The sequence below is a fragment of the Schistocerca americana genome, chromosome 11 (genome assembly GCF_021461395.2).
Source record: "Schistocerca americana isolate TAMUIC-IGC-003095 chromosome 11, iqSchAmer2.1, whole genome shotgun sequence".
NCBI lineage: Eukaryota > Metazoa > Arthropoda > Insecta > Orthoptera > Acrididae > Schistocerca > Schistocerca americana.
The window spans coordinates 196,137,930-196,151,703 of NC_060129.1; the positions used below are offsets into that span (position 1 = coordinate 196,137,930).

Genomic DNA, 13,774 nt, shown 5'->3' on the forward strand with positions numbered 1-13,774 from the left:
CCTGTCCCAATCCCAAACACAACGAGGGAAAAATGACTGCCTATAAGCCTCTGTACGAGCCCTAATCCCTCTTATCTTATATTTGTGGTCTTTCGGGAAATGTAAGTTCGCGGCAGTAAAATTGTACCGCAAGCAGGCTCAAATGCTGGTTCTCGAAATTTCCTCAGCAGCGATTCACGAAAAGAACGCCTCCTTTCCTCCAGAGACTCCCACTCGAGTTCCTGAAGCATTTCCGTAACACTCGCGTGATGATCAAACCTACCAGTAACAAATCTAGCAGCTCGCCTCTGAATTGCTTCTATGGCCTCCCTCAATCCGACCTGATAGGGATCCCAAACGTTCGAGCAGTACTCGAGAATAGGTCGTATTAGTGTTTTGTAAGCAGTCTCCTTTACAGATGAACCACATCTTCCCAAAATTCTACCAATGAACCAAAGACGACTATCCGCCTTCCCCACAACTGCCATTACATGCTTGTCCCACTTCATATCGCTCTGCAATGTTACTGTGTCAAGCGCTACACTACTAATGGAGTATTCAAACATTATGGGATTCTTTATCCTGTTCATCTGCATTAATTTACATTTGTCTATATTTAGAGTTAGCTGCCATTCTTTACACCAATCACAAATCCTGTCCAAGTCACCTCGTATCGTCCTACAGTCACTCAACGACGACACCTTCCCGTACACCACATCATCGTCAGCAAACAGCCGCACTTTGCTGTCCACCCTATCCAAAAGATCATGTATGTAGATAGAAAACAACAGCGGACCTACCACACTCCCCTGGGACACTCCAGATGATACCCTCACCTCCAATGAACACTCACCATAGAGGACAACGTACTGGGTCCTATTACTTAGGAAGTCTTCGAGCCACTCACATATTTGGGAACCAATCCGATATGCTCGTACCCAGTCGCTACTCCCATCATGCACTGGTGCTGCTGTTCGCAGTGTGGTCTCAGCTCTCTCAGACTGCAGATGTGTATGTGTGCGTGTGTGTGTGTGTGTGTGTGTGTGTGTGTGTACTGCTGACAAAGGTCCTTAACTGCCGAAAGCTTTAGTTGTGTGAATCTTTTTGTTGTGCCTATCGCGACTCAGCATCTCCGCTATATGGTGAGTAGCAACTTTCCTTCTCTGGTATTGTTACATTCCATCCTGGATTTTCCATTGCTGGATTTACAAATCCACAGATGTACATCATACACTATTGTTCACTGTAGTAGCCTTTATTCTCAATACACTATGTGAGCCAAAGCACGAGTTTTCTGATACCTACACTATGTGATCAAAAGCATCTGGACACCCCCAAAAACATACGTTTTTCATATTAGGTGCATTGTGCTGCCACCTACTGCCAGGTACTCCACATGAGCCGCCTCTGTAGTCATTAGACAACGTGAGAGAACAGAATGGGGCGCTCCGCGGAACTCACGGACTTGAAATGTGGTCACGTGATTGGGTGTCACTTGTGTCATACGTCTGCACGCGAGATTTCCACACTCCTAAACATCCCTAGGCCCACTGTTTCCGATGATATAGTGAAATGGAAACGTACAGCACAAAAGCGTACAGGCCGATCTCGTCTGTTGACTGACAGAGACTGCCGACAGTTGGAGAGGGCCGTAATGCGTAATAGGCAGACATCTATCCAGACCATCACACAGGAATTCCAAACTGCATCTGGATCCACTACAAGTACAATGACAGTTAGGCAGGAGGTGAGAAAACTTGGGTTTCATGGTCGAGTGGATGCTCATAAGCCACACATCACACCAGTAAGTGCCAAACGACGCCTCATTCGGTGTAAGGAGTGTAAACATTGGACCATCGAACTGTGGTAAAACATTGTGTGGAGTGACAAATCACAGTACACAATGTGGCGATCTGATGGCAGGGTGTGGGTATGGCGAATGCCCGATGAACATCACCTGCCAGCGTATGTAGTGCCAACAGTAAAATTCGGAGGCGGTGGTCTTATGATGTGGTCGTGTTTTTCATGGAGAGGGTGGCACTCCTTGTTGGTTTGCGTGGCACTATCACAGCACAGTCCAACATTGAGATTCTAAGCACTTTCTTGCTTCCCACTGTTAAAGAGCAATTTGTGGATGGCGATTGCATCTTTCAACACGATCGAGACGGCCTGTGGCGGAGTGGTTACACGACACTAACATCCCTGTAATGGACTGGCCTGCACAGAGTCCTGACCTGAATCCTAAAGAACGCCTCTGGGATGTTTTGGAACGCCGACTTCGTGCCAGGCCTCACGACCGAATTTGATTCCTCTGCTCAGTGCAGCACTTCGTGAAGAATGGGCTGCCATTCCCCAAGAAACCTTCCTGCACCTCATTGAATGTATGCCTGCGAGAGTGGAAGCTGTCATCGACGCTAAGGGTGGTCCGACACCGTATTGAATGCCAGCATTACCGATGGAGGGTCCCACAAATTTGAAAGTCATTTCCAGCCAGGTGTTCGGATACTGTTGATCACATAGTGTAACATAAGAAAACACCTCTGTTCCTCTCCTTGGCCCTCTGTTTGTTGGGAGTCTGAAGCTCATCCTAGGTAGAAAACTCTTTTTCCACACGTAAACAAGTTTAGACAGGTAAAAGGATGAAAATCTAAAAGTGGCTGACCAAGACTGTGAGCTGGGTGGTTGGTGATGTTCCATCTGAATGAATCCAAGAGTTGCTTTGAGGCTTTAGCTGTGTGAGAACGTGTATTATCGTGTGACAAGCACACTCCCTTGGTTAAAATTTCCCGTCTATTCTTCGTTGTCCGCTGCAGGGTTTTTTTAAAGGTTATTCAGTACCAGACAGCACCCTGCTGAGGCAAATATTTAACAGGGAGAACCCCCGTACGGTCGCAAAGGAAAGAGGCCTCGCCTTTTCTGGCTGAGACAGTGGTTTATTTCACTGACGGCGAGGAGGGATGTAGCCACTGTATTGATTGTCTTCTCATCTCACGGATATAGCTGGCCACCAGTCAAGGTATAGTAAAGAAACTGATCATCTTCCAGTTCAGAACGCTCAAGAAATTCTCGTAGACGTGATCCTGTTGAGTTTGTGTTCATCTGTGAGCTCTTTTGGTAGCCTTCACACACAACATTTTTGAAAAACAAGTATATCAGTAAAGATTTCACACAGAAGACAATTACAGATTCTGGAATCATTGTGTTCATCTCATCCAAAATCAATTGACTATGACGACATACCACTTCTTTGGTCTCGTTCACCACTCTGTCAGGCACTAATGAGGAATGCCCACTTCTTTGTTAATCATGAACATTCGTTGTGGCAGCCTTAGGCCTTTCGTGGGCAAAATTATTGAGCAGTTTTTTTTAATGAATGGAGAGCAGATAGTAGTCAACAGACAGGTATATTTATCATACAGAATATCAAATTTGCTCCAACTGTGAAAGTGAGGTTACACAACAAGGTGGGAAGTATTCTTCCCACTGCCCTTCCTTGGAGTTAAATGACAAAAACATCTTTTTCAATATATCTCATATTTATTTGATAAATTTACTTCTCTTGTTACAATGATTGTTCACAATTACTTGCCATGAAATTTTCTGAAACATGGGTCTACGCAAAGTGGTATTTGACAATATGTACAAACACAGCAAGTGCTCTTTTCCGCAGCTTTGGTACTACAATGAGGGCAGGTGCAGTAGGTTTCTCCTAAAATGGGTCGATGCTCCCCTACAGCCACGTGACGAAAATCTTCAGGTACTTTACCCCTTTCTGCCAGAAAGACAGGTTTTTGTACACGCCTTTTTTGGGATGAGAAGCCAGCGATCAATTGTCTGGCTATATGGATCCTGTATGTGAGCTGATCGGGGTGCCCACTTTCTCTTCTACTTATTTTCCACAGGATAAAATTGTTCACTGGTGTAATGTCAACCAGGAAATAAAATGTTCTGTGCCACCACTTTACAGAACGTCTGCCAATAGCATACCTCTCTCGTAATTGATCAGACTTATCGACACCACCCATTATTTTGCTGTATTCTGCCACAACTTCAGGACAAGATATCTCTGTACTAGCACCATCCTTGTTTTTCCTTTTCACTGTGGCTGTTTCTCAAGGGTCATGAATTGAGGACAGGAAAGTGACTGGACAGTTTTCCATCCATTTTACTGCAGAAATGGCTCCTTTTGTTTCAAACCGGAATTCTCCTCGTTCCAATTTTATGTCTTCCTTCATAAATTTGGGTAAATCGAAAGTATTTACCTTATACTATAGCTTTGAGGGGAAGAAAAAAAATCACAAAATGTCGCGCAAACAGCACTGAAAGGCTCCTCCACAGAGCAACACTCAGCTATACAATACCTCTGCGTGAAGGTACAGCAAAAACGGCAGGAACTTCCGACTGGAAGCAGTACCCTATACTGTTCACTAGCTGGTAGCTAGAGGTCTGCGCGGATGCAGATATCCGCGGTATTTGTTACTTGGCGGATAAAATCGCGACCGGCGTGGAAATCCGCGGGTCATCTGAGGATAATGAGCAAGGCATCTGCCCAGTACGTATGTCACAATGTTAGTTGAAAACTTCAAGTCTGTTGACATTCTTGGAATCTCGCAGGGCCCGGGCAGAGCGGATGTCTCTTGTCCTCAGCCCCTGGCTCGACCGTGTCTTTTGTGAGGCCTGTGAAGCGCTCTCTGGGTGGCAAACCTGCCCACTGTCTACCAGGCAGGTGCCCGTTGCAATTCTCCGCTGCCTTCAGTTAGCGCCTTGTAGTGACCGAGTGACAACGTGCGTCGTAGCAAATATCAGTGAGAGTTCTTTCTTCAAATGAACACCATATCGATGGATACAATTTCGTGTAAGGTGAAAAAAGGTGATTTTACCTTAGTGAAGGAAAACAAACTGAAATCGCCAATTTGGAAAAAATTCGGATACGTATTTGATGGCAACGAAAAGATAAAAGATATAGTGGCTTGTTTTGGATGTAAAAAAGTATATTCCTACACTGGACATAAAAGTGGAACTTCAAATTTGCTAAAACATTCGTGTGAGGCTGGACAAAGTAGCATAATTACTTATTTAAATACCGAGACAGACGTTAAAGTTCCTGAAGTTCCGCCAAATTTGAAGACAGAGCGGTGTCACGGCGGGCCTTGTAATTAATTACAAGTGGGACTTCAAACTACGGCTCACGACCACCAACAAGTTGTGACTGCGATAGCCCGTGAAAGATTATTCTGATCACATTGAAAACTTACGAAATATTCAAGTCATCAAAAGTAATAATGTGTCTTTTAATTTACCAGCTGAAATTCGTAACAAAATTGAACATTTTAACTGTAACTCGGTATTGCTTAACATGGAACAGTGCCTAAGATTTGAAGGAGAAGGAGGAGGAGGAGGAGGAGGAGATTAGTGTTTAACGTCCCGTCGACAACGAGGTCATTAGAGACGGAGCGCAAGCTCGGATTAGGGAGGGTTGGGGAAGGAAATCGGCCGTGCCCTTTCGAAGGAACCATCCCGGCATTTGCCTGAAGTGATCTAGGGCAATCACGGAAAACCTAAACCAGGATGGCCGGGCGCGGGATTGAACCCTTATCCTCCCGAATGCGAGTCCAGTGTGCTAACCACTGCGCCACCTCGCTCGGTCTAACATTGGAAGTTATGGGAGAGTGGTTTTTATATAGACATCTTGAAATCGTTTGCAGTTCCATTAAACTCTGAAAAAATTTATTTTTTAACATTGAAAGTGTTAACTGCGAAATCTACTGCAAATTTTGTCTTAGTAATTTAGACCAATGTTGAGGATGTTTTAAAGTGTGAAAAAATTTGTTTAGTTGAGAATGAAACAGACATTTCATTTATCGCTAGGTCTTAATTCGATAAACCAGCCAAAAGGTGAGTTTCGAGATTTCAATCGTATTTTTAGCTAAAGCTAAATGGACTCCTAATTTCTGTAACCAGTGATTTTGTTGTCACTCTTCAGAAGACGAGTTATTTCTTCCACACAACGTCAATTATTGCTGGCAGCTTAATTTTTTCACAGGTGTGCCAGCGTTTTGCAGTGTAGGCCTAATAATGTAAATATTTTCACCTGGAAATGACGAGGACTGAACACTTAAGCTATAATATAATCATCAGCTGACATAAATGGCTTCAAAATTTGACACATCCAAGCAGTGAGTACAAAAAACTGTCGGTAAATGATGCAATGTGCTAGTAACAGCTTAAAACCATCTTCATTTTCAGCTGCCTTGGCACAAGAGCAGCGAAATATAATTGTTTCTACACACGTATTTTCATCATTTAATACTATTACATTGAATTTTATTTTTTTAAATAGCGTTTCCAATCCCACGAGATGCGAGCCGCTACTGTGTGTGCTCCAGAGCGCCAATGCTTTCTTGTTTGGAATGGTCTGCTTTAGACTAGGTATAGAGCATTTCCTGTGATTTAAGAAGTCAAAAGTAGTTAAGTTGTCGCAGAAATGGCGCCCTAACAATAACTATGTCATTACGTACCATAATTCTAAGTACTACTGTCCATTACTATTAATTACTCACTCAAAACTTAAATATATGCGGATGCGGATAAGAAACTTGCGGATGCGGATTAATTGCTGCGGATGCGGATTGCACTTTTCTTATCCGCGCAGACCTCTAGTGCTAGCACCGTACAGGGGTGGGAACTGTGAATTCCACGGGACTAGGAGCAAGTTCATTGTAGTGGGTAGCATTTTTCCCACGGCTCACGAAAGGGTTAAACTCACACCACCACTTTTACACATTACAAAGATTCATCACACCATCCCCATAAACTGTTCCGATTTCATTAAACAACTCGAACAGCGTGTTTGCCTTTCCAAGAGGAAACCAGATTACACTCCTCACCTTGCAGCTGGTGGGATTCAGAATAGACAGGCATCTTTCAACACGGGACAACACGAGGTTTCCACCAACTGAACTGACTGTGTTATACAGCCAATACATTGTCCATAAGTGTAGTTCTGCCAACTTCGTTGAAGAGAGTCCCTTTAGTGTCAGAGGCTCAATATTCTTCCTTTCTGGCCATGGCTCATATGCTTCTCAATCTAGTATTAAGCCTTGCTTGGGCCTCACATACAGGAGAACAAAATTACATCTTTTTGTGCATACTCCTTTCCTGAAATCGAACTGGAATTCCAGCAACAAATTATGTGCACTGTGATTTTCCATGGCTCTCTCATATATTGCATATCAGAAAGTTTGGAATCGTGCTATTAATTCAAGATATATACATAAAAGGAAAAGAAATATTAACACATTCAGCACCAACATATCCCTTTCTACAAACAGAAACAGCTACTAACATACAGCAGAAAAGGGTTCATAAATCACTAAGTTTAGAGAATTATTGTATGCAGGTGTAAACATGAAAGATACAGTGATACAGGGAGTGTTGAAGATGAGATACATTGATCAAGAAAGAAATAATGAAATGTAGAATGTGTTAATAAGTCAGGCAATAACTTGTAGGGCACCACAGGGAGGTGTAGAGGGCAAAAACTGAAAAACAGAGATTGGTAAAGGAGAGGAAGTCAATGGCGACACACCAAACCAGCCACAAGACATGGTGGCGGTAGTGGTTGTTGGGAAAAGGGGGGGCGGGGGGGGGAGAGAAGACAGCCAACAACAATGATCTGGTCATTTTCAGTGTCACAAAGAGCAGTTACCACGATATGATTATATTTTTTGAAAGATTTCTTGATGCCTTCAGCTGCCATTCTCTATCTTTCCTGTACGATTGTACAATTTCAGCCTAGGCCATTTTCAAGGATTTTACGGATGATGTTTTAGTACCAGATTATGTCATATACATCGTTGCTCCTACATCTACATCTACATCATTACTCTGCAATTCACATTAAAGTGCTTGGCAGAGGGTTCATCGAACCACAATCATACTATCTCCCTACCATTCCACTCTCGAACAGCGCGCGGGAAAAACGAACACCTAAACCTTTCTGTTTGAGCTCTGATTTCTCTTATTTTATTTTGATGACCATTCCTACCTATGTAGGTTGGGCTCAACAAACTATTTTCGCATTTGGAAGAGAAACTTGGTGACTGAAATTTCGTAAATAGATCTCGCCGCGACGAAAAATGTCTTTGCTTTAATGACTTCCATCCCAACTTGCGTATCATATCTGCCACACTCTCTCCCCTATTACGCGATAATACAAAACGAGCTGCCCTTTTTTGGACCCTTTCGATGTCCTCCGTCAATCCCACCTGGTAAGGATCCCACACCGCGCAGCAATATTCTAACAGAGGACGAACGAGTGTAGTGTAAGCTGTCTCTTTACTGGACTTGTTGCATCTTCTAAGTGTCCTGCCAAGGAAACGCAACCTTTGGCTCGCCTTCCCCACAATATTATCTATGTGGTCTTTCCAACTGAAGCTGTTCTTAATTTTAACACCCAGGTACTTAGTTGAATTGACATCCTTGAGAATTGTACTATTTATCGACTAATCGAATTCCAACGGATTTCTTTTGGAACTCGTGTGGATCACCTCACACTTTTCGTTATTTAGCGTCAACTGCCACCTGCCACACCATACAGTAATCTTTTCTAAATCGCTTTGCAACTGATACTGGTCTTCGGATGACCTTACTAGACGGTAAATTACAGCATCATCTGCGAACAACCTAAGAGAACTGCTCAGATTGTCATCCAGGTCATTTATATAGATCAGGAACAGCAGAGGTCCCAGGATGCTTCCCTGGGGAACACCTGATATCACTTCAGTTTTACTCGATGATTTGCCGTCTATTACTACGAACTGTGACCTTCCTGACAGGAAATGATGAATGCAGTCGCACAAGTGAGACGATACTCCATAGGCCCGCAGCTTTATTAGAAGTCGCTTGTGAGGAACGGTGTCAAAAGCTTTCCGGAAATCTAGAAATACGGAATCAACTTGAGATACCCTGCCGATAGCGGCCATTACTTCGTGCGAATAAAGAGCTAGCTGCCTTGCACAAGAACGATGTTTTCTGAAACCGTGCTGATTACGTATCAATAGATCGTTCCCTTCGAGGTGATTCATAATGTTTGAATACAATATATGCTCCAAAACCCTACTGCAAACCGACGTCAATGATATAGGTCTGTAGTTCGATGGATTACTCCTACTACCCTTCTTAAACACTGGTGCGACCTGCGCAATTTTCCAATCTGTAGGTACAGATCTATCGGTGAGCAAGCGGTTGTATATGATTGCTCCTATGACGTCATGTTACGCTCATAAAACAATTTCAGAAAATTCATCGCAGCTGCGGACCCTATCGCACTGAAAGGTAAGATTATAGTTGACAAGTGAATGATATGGAGAATTACGTCAAACCCTCATATGGTTGATGACCAAAACAATACCAACTAATGCCTACCATATGTGTAAGGTATCATGGGAAGCACCAAACTATTGTGACATATATTAAAAATGTTGTAATACATTTTCATGCAGGGGCTTATCGGTTTGCATAAGTGCTACCAACCTGTCTGGTGAATGTGCTATGGCCATAGCAGCAAGCATCACATAGCAGAATGGTGGCTTCGTGTTGGCAGTACTGGCTGAGCCGGCATCCCCACGGCGCTGCTCTTCGGTTGCTCCGCCGGCAGCACTGCACACGGTGGTTCCCCCACCATTGGTACAGTCGTCTCTGCCACCGGACACAGTTGGAGTTGGAGTTGGAGTGTCGCTCACAGATGTTGTTGCGTCTGATGCCGAGAAGTCCCAACTGCGGTCACTGCGAGGGTGGGACGAATTGGGGGCGTCCTTTCCAGGGTTCCCAACACCGGAGACTGACACGGTTGTGGAGGTTGGGGTGGCAGTGCTGTCCCAATGCAACAAAGAGTTAAATGGTTAAAGATATGTGGAGCTCTATATTGGTTAAAGAAAGACAGTTAATACAGGATAGGACGGTGAATGGGAAACTTCAGCACAGGCAGGAGAACATACGGAGATCTCCTTAAGGTAACTTGCCTGTGAATGCCTGGAAAAATAGTAACAATTTTCATAAAGTTTACACAAATCTAACTAAAAAATGTGAAGTCTTACTACGATGAAAATTGTAGGACAATACGAGTGTTTCTTGCTGAACATTTTCACATATAATTACCCACGCTAGTTCTCACACTGACATCACTATATTTTTTTGTGAAGATGAGTAAATTACATTTTTATATACTGTTCCATACTAGGAATCTATGCACTGAATTATTACTTAGATGCTTGAAACTTTTAAACACATATTAACAACATCTGTACCTAAACAGCAGACTACAATCATGTCATTTCAGCCACAAGTTTTAATTCTAGAAATCTTTACATTTGATCATCAAAATCAAGGTTAATCTTTTATAATTAATCAGTATTTATCTTCCTTCCTGTCTGTACTCTTCTTCCCTCGAAATAGTAGCCCAAAGCACCCTCCAGAATTTCAGGACTCTAGCTCCAATAGATATTTTGTGCATAAAATAAACATGTCAGGAAATTTGATTCTCTGAAAATTCAGTTCAAACTCATATTCGATCTATGACTTGTCTCCGCTGTTTCTAATACACTCCAGTTGTACAATTTTCCTGGTGTACATGTTCCTGATCTTCTCTCTTCCTTTTTTTGTTTTCCTTGTTGTCCTGTTATTTTTAGATGCCTCAAGGACCCAATTTTCTGCTTTGGCCACTCTAATGTATTAAGCACAGAATATATTCCTAGCAACTCTAAAACACCTGCTAACTGCCCCACATTAAAACAAATTATAGGCATAATAACTTTTGAGAGTGAGAAAATAGCAGCAACTCAAGTTACAGAAAAGTTTTTGGAAAACAACACTCGAGGACCGAACATATACAAAGGAAACATATAAGAGCTTCGCAAAGTGAGTATTCTAACAGGGCTGTAAACACGGGAAACAGTTGTTTACAGTATGTTTCTCGGATAACAGTCTAATGACAGCGTCGTCATGTGAAAGGAGACGGAAAATGGGTCTGGGCACACATTGATCTTTTAGTTGGTTTTTAAACAACTCCCTGATGTCCAATTTAGTTCTTTTAACTACCATTTTGTTTGTTTTTGTTTTTAAAAAAAACCTCTTAAATACTGAGGTAGGGTGAAACATAAAACATAAATTTTTTTTAAGGAAATTCACAGGCAAGTTACCTTAGGATCAGGGGGAGAGAAAAAAAATGAGACTTTCTTCACCGATTGTGAAGAGAGAGACTGCACCTGATTGGTCACAGACCATGTGCTATTTGTACAGTTGTGTCTGTGGCAGGGTACGTAATCCGTAGCACAAGTTGTGGGACTGTGCACACCACAAAGCAGCAGCAGGCGACAGTCCCGAGGCATTTTGACATCGAGTTCCAAAGCAGCACTGAGGAACGAGGTGACTCGGCACACTTTGGATGAAACTGCAGCCTCAATATATGAGAAGGGCGAGGACTTCACACAGAATTCAACCACAAGTCAGGATGCCAGCAGCCCAACAAGACAACCTGCCGCATAAATCGGTTCAAAATTCAAATGGCTCTGAGCACTATGCGAATTAACTTCTGAGGTCATCAGTCCCCTAGAACTAAGAACTACTTAAACCTAACTAACCTAAGGACATCACACACATCCGTGCCCGAGGCAGGATTCAAACCTGTGACCGTAGCGGTCGGGCGGTTCCAAACCGGAGTGCCTAGAACCACTCGGCCACAACGGCCAGCGCATAAATGGCGGAAAGGCAGTTGAAATAAGTGATCACTAAGTGAAACGATTTTCAAGACTGTGTATCACGCTGGTGTGAGCGATCACAGCAAAGTGGAGATTCTAAGGTGTTACAGCCAATTACGGAATCAATTTCCACAGAGTCAGTGCAATGTCCTACGGTGGAGGAATCCGGCAAGCAATGGCCGCGGACTGGGGTACTTCTGAGGACAGATCCAGTAGTAGTGGAGGCAATCTTCTGCGAAGAAAAACCCCAGGAGAATTTCCCCTACTTAAGCTCTACACTACTGAAAAGATTAGTGAAATCAATATTAGTGTTATTGATGTTGAGAAACAACTGAAATCATTAAGAATTGAACAAAGCCCCACGGCCCCAGTGCAATCAATATCAGTATTGAATTTGTGGCTAAGTTAGACCCTCTTCCAACTGTATTCTATTACAGATCCCTCGAACTAAAAACCACGCCCAGTAGTTGGAAGAAAGCACAGGTCACACACATCTATAAAGAAGGGTAGTGGAAGTGATTTACAAACCTATCGTCCAATATCCTTCACATCGATTTGTTATCGAATCTTAGAACATATTCTTTACACAAATATAATGAGATATCTCGAACAGACTGACCACCTCAATGGAAAGCAGCACGGATTCCAAAAACACTGATCATGTGAGATTCAACTCTCACTTTTCTCATATGGTATGCTGAAAGCTGTGGATCTAGGCAGTCAGTTAGATGCAGTGCTGCCCAACTTTAAAAAAGCACTTGACTCAGTATCACACCTACACTTACTGTCAAAAGTACAATCATACGGGTTTCAAGTGAAATCTGTGACCGGACGGACTTTTCAGCAGGGAGAACGCAGCACGTTATTTTGGACGGAGCATCATCGTCAGATGTAGAAGTAACTTCAGCTGTGCCTCAGCGAAGTGTGTTGGGACCTTTGCTGTTCATATTGTGTAATAATGACCTTGCAGACAATATTATTAGTTACCTCAGACATTTTGCAAGTGATGCAGTTGTTGTTGTTGTTGTCTTCAGTCCTGAGACTGGTTTGATGCAGCTCTCCATGCTACTCTATCCTGTGCAAGCTTTTTCATCTCCCAGTACCTACTGCAACCTACATCCTTCTGAATCTGCTTAGTGTATTCATCTCTTGGTCTCCCTCTACGATTTTTACCCTCCAAGCTGCCCTCCAATACTAAATTGGTGATCCCTCGATGTCTCAGAACATGTCCTACCAACCGATCCCTTCTTCTGGTCAAGTTGTGCCACAAACTTCTCTTCTCCCCAATCCTATTCAATACTTCCTCATTAGTTATGTAATCTACCCATCTAATCTTCAGCATTCTTCTGTAGCACCACATTTCGAAAGCTTCTATTCTCTTCTTGTCCAAACTATTTATCGTCCATGTTTCACTTCCATACATCGCTACACTCCATACAAATACTTTCAGAAAGGACTTCCTGACACTTAAATCTATACTCGAGGTTAACAAATTTCTCTTCTTCAGAAACGCTCTCCTTGCCATTGCCAGTCTACATTTTATATCCTCTCTACTTCGACCATCATCAGTTATTTTGCTCCCCAAATAGCAAAACTCCTTTACTACTTTAAGTGTCTCATTTCCTAATCTAATTCCCTCAGCATCACCCGACTTAATTAGACTACATTCCATTATCCTTGTTTTGCTTTTGTTGATGTTCATCTTATATCCTCCTTTCAAGACACTGTCCATGCCATTCAACTGCCCTTGCAAGTCCTTTGCTGTCTCTGACAGAATTACAATGTCATCGGCGAACCTCAAAGTTTTTATTTCTTCTCCATGAATTGTAATACCTACTCCGAATTTTTCTTTTGTTTCCTTTATTGCTTGCTCAATATACAGATTGAACAACATCAGGGAGAGGCTACAACCCTGTCTTACTCCCTTCCCAACCACTGCTTCCCTTTCATGTCCCTCGACTCTTATAACTGCCATCTGGTTTCTGTACAAATTGTAAATAGCCTTTTGCTCCCTGTATTTTACCCCTGCCACCTTTAGA

At 42.8% G+C, this 13,774-nt stretch overlaps 1 protein-coding gene across 1 annotated transcript in view; it reads right to left on the reverse strand.

Annotated features, from left to right (window-relative positions):
- The window catches only part of LOC124553544, a 233,507-nt gene that overhangs the window by 28,228 nt on the left and 191,505 nt on the right, over window positions 1-13,774 (reverse strand). The window contains exon 13 of the mRNA XM_047127391.1: window positions 9,514-9,852. Within this exon, the coding sequence (XP_046983347.1) occupies window positions 9,514-9,852 (339 nt within the window). The remainder of the gene's footprint in view (window positions 1-9,513; window positions 9,853-13,774) is intronic.